General features: G+C 42.6%; 1 protein-coding gene across 1 annotated transcript in view; it reads right to left on the reverse strand.

Moving 5' to 3' along the window:
- Nucleotides 1–1246: 1246 nt before the first annotated feature.
- Nucleotides 1247–16246, reverse strand: part of LOC125705284 (serine/threonine-protein kinase 32B-like) — a 53042-nt gene continuing 38042 nt past the window's right edge. The window contains exons 7-12 of the mRNA XM_048971760.1: nucleotides 13622–13725; nucleotides 11795–11911; nucleotides 9953–10078; nucleotides 7632–7763; nucleotides 7065–7129; nucleotides 1247–5475 (exon numbers count right to left, since the gene is read on the reverse strand). Of these exons, the coding sequence (XP_048827717.1) occupies nucleotides 5334–5475; nucleotides 7065–7129; nucleotides 7632–7763; nucleotides 9953–10078; nucleotides 11795–11911; nucleotides 13622–13725 (686 nt within the window). The 3' untranslated portion in view covers nucleotides 1247–5333. The remainder of the gene's footprint in view (nucleotides 5476–7064; nucleotides 7130–7631; nucleotides 7764–9952; nucleotides 10079–11794; nucleotides 11912–13621; nucleotides 13726–16246) is intronic.

Consider the following 16246-nt stretch of genomic DNA (forward strand, 5'->3'; position numbering starts at 1 on the left):
TTAACTCTGACAAAGCAATCATTTTTCATCCCTTACACATCAGATTGATGTTGAAGTTTTGCTACCCAAATGGACTAATTTATTCAAAGAAGTATCTTTTGGGGATGCATGTTTACAGAAGGCAACTGTCATACATAATTCATTACGTATTAAATTTACCGTAAATCTGAAGGACTCTTTCGCTAATATACAGATGAAATCCCATAATGCACTAATTTGTGCTGAATTCCTTATTAATGTGGTGCCTGTAAAGCATTGGGGTGAACCTCTCCATTCCCATCCCTTGTCAGTACTTAGTTCTGATTACAAATAGCACAGTATAGCCCCCATCTGACCATTCCAAGTAATAAAGCCTTCAATTTATCAGTATTATTAGTGAGACTTCAGTCACAGGACTTATTCAGCAGGTCAATTAGTGCTCAAAATAATGGGGCTCGCTTGACACCTTGAAGAGCTCAAGAGTAATAGACTGAACAACAGAGCCCTAGAGTGAGACAGAAAGATACTGACAGATGGTTGGGACATGCATACCTCACTCTGCATCCAGGGCGGTGTCCATATCTGCTACAATGCAAAGAGCAGTCTGCTAACATGTGTGTTTGTGTGTGTGATTGATGCTGAACTGGCATGTCAGTGCAGAACCAGTCATCACTAAGGAGGCTACAATTTTCCCTTGTCTATCACCTTCTTAGTCTACAATTTCCATAGATATGCTTTCTCCAGGGTTTCAACAAAGAGGATGTTGATTAATTTCATGTTCTGTGTTTTCGGACCCGGTTCTTCCATAATGAAGTGACGATGGATCCAGGAGAGTTGAAATTATGTGGGTGGTGTTTACTTTCATGGAAGCAGAAATGTCAATAGGAGACCAAGGGGAACATCATAAACCCCAAGTTAATAAATACTTTGACATTTCACAGCACATATCTATCAGGTTCCGTGTGGAAAAAAAACCTTTTGTTCAAGCAAAACCAAGTCTGACGAGCGTTCAGTCATAAGAAACTATTATTCCATATCATTTCTGGCTGGAACATTTAAATCAAGGCGTGTCCTTTGATAATTTCATACTGCAAAATGCAACATCCATTTGGTTTCTAATGGACAAAACTGATGACAAGGTTTGTCCATTCTCCACTTAGTGTGACGATGCAGGTTATTAAATGTACTCTTTATAGGTAAGTAAAATCTGTGTACGATCACAGTGACATACTCAACCAAAAGAGTGACACAGCTATTTGAAAGACACTTTTAAAAATTTGAGGCATGACCTTTATTTATTTTTGTAGTTTTTTGGAAAAACATCACCTAGTTTTGCATGTTATTGTGCTTGGTAAACAGCCAGCAATGTAAACCATTATAATACTGTAGAAACATTTAAACAGTGAAGCATAACTACACATAAACGTGTCGAACACATGCACAAAAGCAAAGCAGCTCTTTGCCATGAAATGAACAGATATATGAGTCATTCGACACGCCGCACAGAAAGGCCATGTTTAGTCCTCAAGCAGAAGGAACATGAGCACACAAAAAGCTTGCTTTACGTTCAGATGGAGATGGTCAGCTGCTGTGTGATTTCTGATAAAGGCTTCCCTCTTAAACAAGCTTAAAATGGCCTTGATAAATGTGAACAATAAGAACTCCTGAAGACCCATTAAATGTTGTTTTCTCCCTCCAGTATCCTGGTTCACCAGATATGTAGACTCTGCTTGGATGAGCTAGTACTTCTAGCTGAATCACAGGAAGTGTATTGAGATATTTGTGTTCTCAGTTAGAGTGCGTCCTCAATATTGGAGGGTGTCCCCTCTCACCCACTCCTGGAACCAGGCAGCTGAGTCATAGCAACGACAAGACAACAGAGCAACTGCTTATCTGCATACTGTGGTCTAGCTTTCCCTTTTATCCATTAACCACTCCATCTCCTGGGCTACGTGAGTATTCAAGTTGCCTGCTCTTCAAGCATCATCATCATCTCATCTGTGCCTTTGTACATCCAGGTAATAACAGGTAACAAGATGGAAAGAGATCAGCAGGACGTCCTAAATGAAATATTTTTACCCCAGTAAAAAGCTACTTGAAGACAAAGGAAAGTAGATAAGCTTGTTTTTTTTTTTGGATCAAAAGTTTGTGTATTTAGTGTCTTTGTATACAGTATATCTATATATTTTGAAACTTTACAACAAGCTTATCTGCTTTTTCGTGATTAACATACATAAATTATTTAAAAAGGTTGCACCACATGCACAGATATATATATACAGTCAAACCTCGGATTGCGAATAACTTGCGAGTGTTTTGCAAGATGAGCAAATTTTTAAAATAAATTTAAAATAAACTTTTTAAATAAACTTAAACGAGCGAGGTCTTGCAATATGAGTATTATGTATACGCTTTGACTGCCGAGCGTCGCGTAATCACAACTGAGCCAATGGGTCTTCTCTCTCTCTCTCTCTCTCACTGTGGGATTGTGGGTAATAATCTCCCATGCTCGGTCTCAGTCAGTGTCCCTCATTCGTATAGTCAAAATTTAGTAGAAAAGCACCACCCGAATAAGGGTGTAGCAGTGCGAGCAATGCATCTGTGTAACGACGATGCAGTGTCCACATTTCCGCGAAATCAAACAGGAGGCAAAAGCAGCTGTCATTGGATAGGTTCCTCATTAAAGTCGCACAAAAAGAAAAAGATTCCAGTGAGCCAACAGATAGCAGTGATTCCGTTAGTTATAGTGAAAGTCGTCCTACAAAATAACCCTCCTCTTCTCCTCTCTCTCGTTTCCCTCAGACCATCCACGATTCTTTTCAAAGGGAAAGTGCAGGTTAATTTCTTTTATGTATTTTTACTTTATATTTTGTATTAATCATTTTTAAATGGATATTTTTGGGTTGTGGAACGAATCATCTGAGTTTCCATTATTTCTAATGGGACAATTCGCTTTGGATTACGAGCACGTTTCCGGAACGAATTATGCTCGCAATCCGAGGTTTTACTGTATTAGGATTCAGGATACTGAAAGTATTCTGACTTGTTCTAAATGCTCACGCGGAACACTCCAAATCTCCTGATGGACATGTTTCCATCTACGGTTGTTGCCCAGTCATGCTACATTGCTGCTGAAGGATTAAAGAGCACCAGTTTCATTTCCTGTGCGTCTTAATCATTTTTGTTCCAAAGAGTCCTTTGGCAAATGTGAAACACTGCTTTTGGCAAGGCTGTAGTCCTGTAAGTGTTATAGTGAGGGCTAGAGGAAACGACAATGAAGGGGCAAGGCGGCCACTTAACAGGCTAATCAGTAGCACCAATCATTATCCTGGTTATGCTCTGTGGTAACTCAGAAATTATGACCAGCTTACCATCTCTTCTGTAACTATAATTGAAGGCGATCCGTCGGTAGCTTCATGGAGGTACACTGTGTAGCTTAGTTCTTTCCCTGCTCCACCATAAATTATTCAGCTCAGGAGTGGTGTGGTAATTAGCACAAGGAGTTAAATCAGGTGTGTGAAATGAGGGGAAACCCAAAAATGTGCAGGGTTCTGGCCCTCCAGGACTGGAGTTGGGCACCCCTGCCCTAACTCAAGGGTAGTTCCCGGCCAACCTGAGCCCTACTCCTTTCCCTGCCCTTTTTGGCTCACAGAAGCCAACTGACCATTCCTTCATCTACAATGACAGCCACCTCTCTTCCTGTGCCAACATACACAGTGATGTTGTCCTTGCGTCGCTTGAGTAAGCTGCCCTTTAGCAAAACTGCCACTGGAGCAGAAGACGTCAACCTGACTATGACGTGAGACAAAGGAATGTAGTGACCTTTAAGGACAGGTGGGGGCTGCTTGCATTGCAGAGCATTGACACTGATGTCGCACATTGCAGAGTGTGGCGCTGATGTCATCAGAATGGAGCACTCCCCTGGTTAATACACCTTGTCCCAGGATATTCAGTCAGATGGAAGAAAACCGGCGTCTTAATGCTGCACTGTGAATACGACACAACAAGAGCGACAATAAACATCTAAGCCAACTAATGGAAACTAAAATATTAAGGGCCATCAGGTTTGCTTTGCCCCAGGTGCCTCGAGAGAGGTAAGAGTGGTCAGGCACAGAACACAGTGAAGCTCCTCCATTATTAAAATGCAACCTCCCCACAGCCTGATCAGACACAGGCAATTCTATTGGTCTAAATATGGTAAAAGGAGAGATCTGCTAGTCTATGGAGGCTGCTGTTTTGGTCAGACCTCGGTTATAAAAATGAACAGAAACGGCTGTTTAAAAAAAGCCAATATATATTAGAGGATCCTTAGAATGCGAGTTTTCCCCCATCAGACAATATGTCCTCTGATTCTGTTTATTAAACCGCAAACATTCTACAACATTATAGAGACAGAGGTTTTCATTAAAATCGACCTGCAGCTGAATATGTGGTTCTATTGAATTCCATTGATCCCGGGACTGCTTTCAGGTGAAATTAGAGAATGCGGTGCTCAACTTGTGAAAATAAATAAGGCATTTTAAATGTTAATTTTGAACAAATGAAAAGTGCAAACCCTCATATGCTACAGGGTTTTGAAATTGAACAAAAATAACGCAGGTTTTATTTGCCTCAGTGGCTCAGAGTGTTCCCACCGGTGATGAGACTTTTTGTACTTCTTACTTGTCACTACTTCTTATAATCACTGTCTGCATCTCTGCACTGGGGTACTTGTTTTAAGACACTGGGCACAGTGGGAGCTGCACTGACCAATTAAAGAACAGCACCAGACGGTTGTAAGCTCACATCTCAGGAGGGTAGCTTCTGTCGTACCATTTAAAAGGCTCGCCAAAGTCGACCTGTGGGTGTCGCTCTGGATTAAAACACCTGTCAGCATTGTTGTGATGTAACGTCAGGTACTGATGAGGGTTGGCTTTCATTTCAGAGTTTCTCCAGTAAGTTTATGGCACACAGTGATGCAGGAGAGAGAGGCAGGTGAAGGTTCTCACACACACACACACACACACACACACACGCACATGCACACACATAGGCCCTTGAGTATCCAAAGGGACACACTTGTAAGGCAAAGCAGCAGCCGACTGAAGACAATGGTTAAGGAGCCAAACTTCATTGTTTCCTTTTTCTTTTTCTTGTTTGTCTTTTTTTTGGGCGTTAGGCAGTGAGCAGCCAGGTGATTTCACAGTCCGCGCTGGAGGCTCCGGGTAGCCATGCGCCATGTTTCGTTGCCGTACCAACCAAAAGAGTAATAATAACACATGCAGAGAAGTAAAACACAGGGAGTCATGGTTGGCGGCTTCTCCCCATGCTCTGAAGCTTGAGCGCCTCGTCCTGCCCCCATCCTCATCTCCAGCTTAGCTTCCATACACGCCGGTCTCCTCTGAAGCCGGGAGCATGTTGTTGTTATGCCCATCTTGCGTCTTCCTCTGGACCTGTGGTGAGGGGTCCAGGAATGGTGTACTGGCTGGCTGGTCGGTGGATGCTTGCTGCCGTAACCTGGGGAAGAGAGGCGGTCTGGGCCACTGCAGACTTGCATGACTCAGAATGTCAGGCCTTGCTAAGACAGTGAAGCCACAGCATGTTCAGTTAGCAACACCTTAGCATTGGATGTATTCCGGACCTTTAAAAAGCAACTGCTTAATGTCAGCTTGTGATTCATAGGGTCTATAATTGGGTTTAGTGCCAAAAATAAATCTTATTAAAATCAGTTGTGCGTGACATTGCAATTCGCAGGGGGATCGTTACGGAGCAGCTACGAAAGCAGAGTTAGCGCTGTTACTTTTTACCGTCATGCTAATCCAATCATTTAATTTTACGCTGAATATCCTTCCTAATTATCCACGGTGAAAATTTGGACGACTTGCCCAGTAGGTTAGTAAGACCATCACCCACACAGATTCTTACTGTATTGCTGGGCCTCATGATCAAACCTTAAGTGACACTGCTGGAGGAATATAGCGCCGATTTACCTCCAACGCATGCCTTCCTCCCAACGCATTACACTCATCAACACCATGGAGCAGCCTCCCCCACCCAAATTCATAAGGTCCCAGTTACTTGATTTGTTCCAATTTACAGGCCCTGGGTGTCCTTCAGTGACCTAAAAGCCTCGCTGTCCAGAGCCAACAGCAGATGTTGATGTTGAGTGATAGGAGGACCAGGTCGTCTGATCCCAACCAAATGAACGCAAGCCAGTATATGTCCTCTGCGATACAGACAGCATAGGTAGCATTGTAGAAACTGTCTTTTGACTCTTAAAACTGAACTGATCTAGGTCTGAAAAATTTTATGATAAAAAATTATGATGAGATTCCGTGGACCGAAACGTCTGCCAAATGACGATGGTTTCCATCTTTGCTCCACTCTGATGGCATTTCCTTCAGAAGATACCCAGCAGAGATCACAGTGCCGTATCTGGGTCCTGAGATGCATGCTTAGACTGCCACCCCCCCCCCCAGAAAAAAGCTCTATTTCTGTCTTTGCTCTTTGGAAAATGCCCCCACCTCCTGATAGCTTGGCCGAAGTCCCGAGCATGTATAGTGTGGAGGCCAGCAGTAAATGAATGACTACTTTAGGGATCCATCTGCCTGATCCAGGACCTCCTTTATCTGCATAGCCCCCTGCCGTTCCTGGGGTCTCCTTTTATGTCCTTCCTTTGAAAGACAGCGGCTGGACATGGAGCTGAGTGCACGCAGCTGGTATCGCATGCCATCCAGTGCCCTCTGTTGATGAGGGGCACCTGGGGGGAGCTTGGTGAGTAATTCTTTAATTCTGGCCCGCCGGTTATAACACGACGTGCCATCTAGCCTCCTCCCTCATGTTTTCCCAGATTAATGAGGCTTCCCTGCATGCCACCTTTCCAAAGTCAACTACAGCCACACATGCCCTGCCTTATTATCTCCCCAGCCAATTAGGGGCCTTCCTTCTGATGCTGACTTGTATTATTCATGAGTGCGGGAGCTCATTATGCGACTGTGTATTTGGGGTTTCTCTTGATTGACAGTTCTGTGCTGTGTGGTGTTCTGCAAAAACCCTCCCCCCTCCCCCCACCAGCCTCCCGTCGTGCCCCAAGGACACCCGCTTACTTCTCCCTGTTGAAGATGATGAACTCCTGGCGTACCGTTTCCAGGCACTGCTGCAGATGGGCAGGCTTTTGTAGGGGCGGAATGATTGACAGTGGTCCAGTCCAATGAAGGTGCACACAAAAGAAACAGCTTATTATAGTTTGGCTCACAGAATGATGCCTTAAAGACTGAGCTCTGCAAATCATAGTTTTAATGCAAGGACACATTAGAGCAGCCCCCAACTTTGCCCATTAGTAATCTAAATGTCTCAAATGGCGATGGACAATGTTACAACAATCTTAAGAACTGATTTACTGTCTATTCAAAGAAAATGAAATATGAAATTCTCCTCTGGCCAGAATAATCATCCTATCTATAATACAATACAGTTTTACGACTATGGAAGACATAGATCTGGGCCAGAAGGTAGGTGCATCTATCTTACAGAAATGTTCAGTAAATAGCACACTATATAAATAACTAGGTTATTGTCTTGGCCTTCTCTGGATACAGACATTAGCAGAGATAATCATGCATTCCAGCCTGTGCATTCTCTGTAATAAGCAAATAAAAACAGGGCCAACTGACCAAGGGAGACGACTCTTTGGTTGCGTCACGTGACTTGCTCTTAGCGAGACGTTTCTTCTTCTTGTGCAAAGGCTTAGATTCCAGAATCATCTCTTCAAGCTCGAAAGTAGGGTCACAGTTTAGCCTTCCCTTCTGGACAGATGAGACAGGTCAACCTTGGGGTTTCTAATGCTTCATTTGCATTTCGTTTGTAATAACCCCGGATATGTGACATGTGAAGGACCATTGAGCTGTCCACCTCCATGCTTACTCTCCTGAAACAGTAGCTTGACTGGAACTCTCAGTGTGATTCATAAATAATCTCAAGGTGCAGAATGAACTATAAAAGAACACCTGTCAATCACAATGAATAACTCTTCAGATTTTCCATATTTGAGGTCTGTCTAATTCTGCCTAATTACCAGGAGAAACTCACAGGGACTCCCGGACAACTTCAGGTAATTCTAAAATTACATCCAAATGCTGCCAGACACCACATCCTTGCCACACCCACATCAAGCCAGCCATCCATTCAGCCACACCCGGTCATTTCTTGCTCTGCCTCCCCTGAATATTTACACACACCTGAAGCTCATCAACCTGCTCAGTTGGTATAAATTAAACACTCTTGGTCTCCTTTAACTACTTGGAGACATTGATTGTCCCAGCATGCTAAGTGTTTGTTTCAAGACCTATTTTCAGTGTATGATGCTTGCTTGCTTTCCTGGTTTTTCTGCTCTTTGTCTTGTAATTCAAATTGAATTATTTCCTCTATGCTCCCTATGTTGGCTTTATGGTTTCCTGCCTCTGATTGGACCATGCGTTTGGATCACAATTTGTATCTATTTGCCTCACCTTGCTTCTCCTTGGTTTTCGACCTTTTGCCTTTCTGTGGACCACAATTCTAGCAATTCTAGCACTTGGGTCACCTCCCTCTCCAATCATTACAATTCTAAAGATTGCCCCAGCATCTAGTAAAAAAACAATTTTATTAGGTACATCTGCCTAGTACTGGGTAGGACCCCCTTTTCCCTACAGTACCGGCAGAATTCCTAGAGAAATGTATGCTGGAACCTTTTGAGTCCCATAACCGATAACAAAAAATGTCCCTATGGAGTATTAAATTTTTGCAAATATACCCTTTGTGCTACTTATAATACCTATGACCATTCCCATCTTACCACTATCATTAACAAAGTGTTTTTGACATACTGTTATACAGTAAGGCAGGAGGTGATGACATCCATAGATGGTATATCTCAGTCGTGTGGTACGTCATAGTCATGTGGTACATCTCAGTCATGTGATACATCTCAGTCATGTGGTACGTCTCAGTCATGTGGTACGTCTGAATCATGTGATACATCTCAGGTGTGTGGTTCGTCTCAGTCATGTGGTACGTCTGAGTTGTGTGGTACGTCTGAGTCATGTGATACATCTCAGGTGTGTGGTTCGTCTCAGGTTCCTCCCCCTAGGTAGAATTACACATATTTTGGATGATTATTGAGTGGGGCTTAAAAAAAATTACAAAAGTGCTTCCCATATTGTGTTTTCCATTGTTTCTAACCTATATTGTCGATTTTGCTTTTTGCTCATTCTTGCTTTGCTCTTCAGCTACTCTGTTCCCAGAATCAATTAAATGTGTTCTTTTCTGTGTGATCAAAGCTGAGTCAGAATTCATTCCCCTGTGGGAAGTCTTTTACCTTAATAAGTCCTATGTAGTTAAGCACGGCATTACAAGGAGCCATATTTCACTAAACATGGTCTTTATAAAGTACGACATGCAGTACAATTATTTGGATGTTATTTCACACCGGAGGGAATTATTTAGTCCTTGTTTTACAGCCTAATGCACAACAAAAGATGAGTATTCGATGCAGATGAGAGGGAGCAAGATGTAAGACAGGGACATAAGGGATGAGAAATGAAAGCCGGTCCATTAAATGTTTGCTTCGCTCAGATGTGCACGTGGGATGGCAGAAAGATGAAAGCAAAGGTATTCAAATCATTTTGAATGTCAAGCACTACTCTCATCATTATGTCCCCATGCAGTTTTGGCTGAAACATGTGTGTCTTGGCTCTGAGTTCAGATTTCACTCATGTTCATAGCTGAGCTGTAAAAAAAGCAATGGGCAAAGAATATGTTGTAATCATCTGTGCTGTATATGGTCCGTTCAACATCGTGGGTATGCTTCAAAGGGCAGAGATGATACTGATAGGAATATTTAGTTTGGTCACACCCAGTGGATCTCACAGTAAATGCACAGTAGGCCTTGATGGCCACCATTCATTGCAATTAGGACAATGATGATGCTAATAACTAATGACAGAGAAAAACTCACATTTGGAACAAAGCCAGGGGGGACAGCTTTCTCCAAGATGGCGTCCCAGTTGACATCAGCCAAGTACGGAGAATTCTGGATGTCACTGATGGTTGAAAGCCTGCCTTCTGGGTCTTTGTCTAAAAGCTGGGAAGATGGGAACAAAGGTATGCAGTTACCATCTCTCTAATGAAACTGCCAGAGTGATATCCAGGAGAAGAGAATGTCAGCACAGCCCTTGTCTATACTGTGGAACAGCCCCCTGTGTCTTATAACCTGCCGCTTGCCACCATATGCCGGTTACTAAGCATGTTTGGGAGAGTGGTGCACGCGCTTGGAACATTATGCAGACACGTGCCTGCAGTGCCTGGAAGTTGAAGATGCCAAGGGCAATTCCCTTGCATTTGTCAGGTTTATTAGCTCAGAAAACACGATGTGTGTGTTTTTAGGACAGAGCACATCTTACTCCGATTATGTCACATCTTACCTGGGAAATCCCCTTACAACCCCTTAAGGAAATTGAACAATTAATTTGTGAACAAGCTATGCACATTCCCATGGGTATGAAATACTTGTGTAAATCACTGGCCCCAAGGCCATTCGACTTGATCATTTTTATTTAGGGAATGATTGAATGCATTGAAAATCTTTCATTTCTGCCACATTCTGCCAAAGGTCTCCAATCTTTTTTACAATGAGAGATACATTTACAAATAAAATAATCTGGGGAGCTTCTGATGGTATATTTTGATGATCAGGGAGGTGGGAGGATCACCCTAAGCATGGGTGGCACTAGGGAGGGGCTTGAGGATGTTGAAGTTCCCCCTACAATAGCCATAGCACCCCCCTTAGCACCCACAAGAAACTTTGGTGGTTTATTTAGAATTGTTTATTATTAATATTTGAATTGAATAATATCATTTACACTTTGAAAAATAAATGCATTAATAAAATTAATCAGTTATTATTATACATGTGTCGGGGGTGTTGCAGGAAAAACGCTAAATTTCAGAGCACACAGGCTGAAACGTCAAGCAACCCCATAGAACCAGCAAAAAATAAATCTCTGACGCCACTCCTGACCCTAAGTGAATCTCGCCAGTGTAAGGGAGGAGGGAGGAGGGGGGGGGGGGGGGGGGGAAGGCATAAGTGTTGGTTGATGGTATCACGATTTAGATACTAGACCTAGGTTAACCTGTGGTACACCAATCTGGAACAAGTCAGACTTGGTATGAAAGATTTCATTGAAATAAAGCTGTTCGTTTGGTGTGAAATGGATTTAAGGCTAACATTTATTTTTCCTTACCTAGTTTTGAACATTTCTACTGTAGCTAGCATTTTCACTACAATAGAGGGGTGTTTCCCAAAAGCATCTTAGTACAAATATTATCTTAACCATTACAGAATGTGTTCTGTGTAGGGCCAAGTTTCCTAAAAGTGTCATACTTCCTGTATGAATATTAATGAGCCTCTCCTTGCCATCCTATGTTTCAAAAATTCACATGCCAGCACTGTTACTTCTTGTCTACCTGCAGTATGTGAGTGTGAGACCATACAACCTGAAAGTAAGCGTAACTTTAAGGGGGATTTTGCCTCCAAAAAATGACTTATAACTGATGATTACAGATCAATTCACCATGACGCATCAATAGATTTTTACAATCCTAGCATGGAACACTAATGACAATGTTCAGTTACTGAAATAAGGAAATTCATCCAATGGGAAGGGTAAAAAATAAATATTTCAACATTAGTCATAGATTTACTTTTACTACATCCGTAGAGGGCATATCGGTCATATAACTTCAGTGGTTTGGGTTGTTTTAGTACAGCTGAACGGGGCAGATTCCAGCAGGAACTCACTCTGCGCAGTAGCGACACCATGCCCTTGGACCAGGTGGAGGAGTAGTGCACACGCTCGCCGCGGAATATGTTAGTGACGTCATCCACAGCTAGGCTAGAGTGGATGTCGTAAGGCCGCTGAGAAACAAAAACACACAGAAATGCAGCAGAATTTTCAAATATGACCTAGCTGGCTGGCCTCATAGCATCATTTATATAATTAACACTTACTGTATATCGAACTATGACTGCAATCAATCCTTTATCCATCTTTGTTTATGTGACCAGAAGGATAAACGCAACTTTTGTTTCCTTCAATTGACTTGTCATAGTAAGTATTAAAATCTCTTTTTTCACAGTTTAATAAATATATTTAGAAGAATTATGAAAGCAAGTAAAATGAAACCAAAGTCATCAAGGCATTTCTGCTCATCTGAAACCTTAATTGTTGCAACGAATACCCAGTACAGGTATCCCCCGTTTAAAGTCCATACGATCAACGTCCATTAACGACTGTGCAATAACAACATACAACATACAACTGTGCAACATACAATAAGAAAATAAATTCTGTGTTTTAATTTTGGACGTAACGCCTGCTGTTTTTTAAAATGCGCGGGCAAGATCTGGGTAGCGTTGACAGTCAACAAAGACAGTACTGTACAACGCTGCCTAAATTTTTTGTGTTTTAATAATCCATATCTCCTTTAAGTGTCTAACATGTGAAAAACGAAAAAGTTACAGAAGGTAGTGTTCTGTGATAAACAAAATGAAGAACGTTTTACTTTATTATAAAAAGTCTTTGAATACAAAACTTCTTAAAACTGACTTGTTATGATGTAATGCACAGTGTTTCGTGTTTTATAAAATATAAAAAGATAAGAATTATTGTACAGTACTGTACTTAATGTTTTAATATTGTGCTTTAATAATCCATAATAAAGTTTAAAATATAGCATCTGCGAAGTATCTAAGCTACTTAGTACAGTAATTAAAGGCATATTACACAACGTGCAGAGTAGCCTAAATATTCTAAGCAACTGTAGTAATATTAGATCAACGTCCAAATCGTCTAACGTCCTGTTTTATAGAACGAAATTTGGACATTAAGCAGGAGATACCTGCAGGAAAAAATATAAAATGTGTACTGGATCTTATGCTAGTCAGCACAGGGCACAATGTCCAGTTATCGCAGGGCACACACTTACACTCTATAGGCAATGCTGAGACCCCAGCTAGCCTAACTGCATGTCTATAAGCATGTAAACTCCCCACTCCCCGAGCCCTGAAGGTCTGGTGCAACAGTGCTTTCAACTGAGCTACCACAACACACAAGCTTTCATCAACCTAACTGTACAGCCCTTGGCATGCACAGTGTTAGAATTAATGGAATTAATTCAGTATAACTGTGTTACATATAAAAAAAACATCTTGGATCCTCTATCAAACTGGGCTGGGTGTTGTTTTACTACAATATATTATGGCAGTAAAGGAGGGAGCCACCCACCAACACCAAGGACACATGATTGTCTAAGAGCACTTCTCCCTGATCTATGAACATGCCTAGTTACTGACATAAAATGATGCAAATGGACACTTTTTGTTTGAGCTGCCAAAACGTGAGTACAGCTATTTTGACATGTAAATTAAATTGTAGATTTAATTAAATTGTAGAGTCAGATTAGTAATTTAACTTTTATAAACCAGTTTTGGTACCATGATCGGTGTGACATTTTCTATTTTTTCTTCCGTGAAAAGCAGCTATTTTGTCTTAGAATTTTACAGTTGGAAATATGCACAGTGGCTACATCATAACTGTTGCAGATGGAGGTGCTCTGCAGTGCTTACCCATCCACGGAGCAGTTCATAAGCTGTGATCCCCAGTGACCACCAGTCCACAGGGTAAGAGTAGCCGGGGCCTCCATCTATGAAGGACTGGAATACCTCTGGAGCTGTGAGATGCACAAGCAGTGGATGGACTTACTGTATTTGAAATAATATTACAGTGTTAAAGTGTAAGTTTAATGTGTTGGACAACCAATTATAGAAGATGTATGGACAGGTATATGTCCAAATGTACTGTGAGGTAGGGCTGGGTGATATAAACATCATTTCATCATATAAAATTTAAACAATAAGAAAATGAGTAACAGATAAATACTCAATAACAAACATTGCCTGGTAGCAACCATCAACTTATTACATAACAGAGACCAATTGAATCCAAACCAATCATATTTTAGTGCTTTGAGATGAGCAGAGCACACCACACACATCCATCTAGGTAATATCATGGAGGAGAGATGTGCTTCCTCTGAGGAAGCTGAGTGCCAGTGACGAAAGCGACAGCTCAGCAGCCTCATCTTTTATTTAAGGGATATTGTGGATAAATATGGTAAAGAGAATTCACTGGTGCATTGGTACCTTTCACAGTTTTAAGTCCAACACACAACAGACTGGGCTGTGTACTGTCTTGTGCCTACTAAAACTGGAAATATTGCAAACATTTCACTACTTCCCCTCCATGAATTGCCACTTTATTGTGGTGGTGGGGTTTATGTGCCTCCATGATCCTAGGAGCTATGTTGCTATGGGCAATTGCCCCTGGTAGAGACTCCCAAGGCAAATTGGTCATAGGTGAGTGGCTAGCATAAGTGCGAATCAGAGCACCCTCATGATGACTAATAATACAATGGATCATGTTACCCCACCCAGACTGGGGAGACCAGGGCCTCACCCTGGAGCCAGGCCTTGGGCAGGAGGCGAGTGCCTGGTGTTCTGGTCTCTACCCATGGAGCCTGGCCAGGCCTAGCCCAAAAAAATAACATGGGTCCATCCTCCTGTTGGCCCACCACCTGCAGGGGGTGCTGTGGGGGTCGGGTGTAATATACGTCGGGTAGCAGTTGAAGGCAGGGGCCTCAAAAGATCGATTATTGGCTACCAAAACTGGCTCTTGGTACATGGAATGTAACTTCTCTGGAGGGAAAGGGGTCTGAGCTGGGGTGGGAAGTAGAGCGATACCGACTAAATATATTCTGGATCACATCAATGCATGGCTCAGATCCTGGAACCAAACTCCTGGAAAGGGGATGGACTCTATTCCACTGTGAAGTTGCTGATAGTGAGAGGCAGGGGTGGGTCTACTTATAGCCCCTCAGGGTTAAATTATGTATGTAGGACCTTACTTACTTATGTAAGTAAGTATGTTGGAGTTCATCCTAATGAATGGTCGGGGGATGGGCTCTGACAGTTGTCTGTGCATATGAACTGAAAAGCAGCTCAGAGTATCTGGCCTTCTTGGAAAGCTTCGGAGGGGTGCTGGAAGGCACTCCTACTGGGGACTTGATTGTTCTGCTGGGGGACTTTAATGCTCACGTTGGTAATGACTTTGTAACCTGAAAGGGTGCAACTGGGAGGAATAGTCTGCTCGACTGGAATCCAAATAGAAAACAGTTATTGGACTTTTGTGCTAACCATAATTTGTCCATAACAAACACCATGCTTGAACATAAGGTTACTCCTAAGTGCACGTGTCACCAGAACACCCCAAACCATAGTTCTATGATCGATTTTATAATTGTATCATCAGGTCTGCATTTGTATGTTTTGGACACTCAGGTGAAGAGAGGAGCTGAGCTGTCAGCTAATCACCACCTGGTGGTGATCCAATGGCAGGGAAGGTGCCAGATAGACATGGTAGATATAAATGCATAGTGAAAGTATGCAAGGAGCATCTGGTGGAGGCCTCTGTCCAAGAGATCGTCTACTCACACCTCTGGCAGAACTTCTCTTGCATCCCAAAGGAGCCAGGGAACACTGAGCCTGAAAGGGGCTATGCCCATCTCTAGAGCTGAAGTTACTGTCAAAAAAGTACTCAAAAACCTATTTAGTGGTAAGGCTCCAGGGGTGGATGAGCTCCAGGGGTGGATGAGATTTACCTTGAGTTCTCGAAAACTCGTGGTTTAGTTGGGCTGTCTTGGCTGACACGCTTCCTCAACATTGCGTGGACGTTGGGGACAACGCCTTTAAAATGGGGTGGTGGTCCCAATCTTTAAGAAAGGGGACTGGAGGATGTGTTCCAACTTCAGGGGGATCACTCCTCAGCTTCCCTAGGATGGTCTATGCTAGGGTACTAGAGAGGAAGGTCCGCCCAATGGTTGAACCTCAAATCCAGGGGGAATAATGCAGATTATATCCTAGTTGCGGAATGCTGGACCGGCTCTTCACCATCACAAGGATAATTGCTGTGTTCATGCAACTTTGCCCAACCAGTCTACATGTGTTGTGTGGACTTGGAAAATGTGTACACTCATGTCTCTTGAGGGATCCTATGGGGGTGCTTTCAAAAGTTTGGGGTACAGGGTTCGTTGTTGTGGGCCATCAGACCCTTGCACACACAGAGCGAGAGCTTGGTTCGCTTTGCCAGCAGTAAGTTGACTTGTTCCCAGTGGGTGGTGGGCTCTACCAGGGCTG

Source organism: Brienomyrus brachyistius, chromosome 12 (genome assembly GCF_023856365.1).
Source record: "Brienomyrus brachyistius isolate T26 chromosome 12, BBRACH_0.4, whole genome shotgun sequence".
Classification (NCBI taxonomy): Eukaryota; Metazoa; Chordata; class Actinopteri; order Osteoglossiformes; family Mormyridae; genus Brienomyrus; species Brienomyrus brachyistius.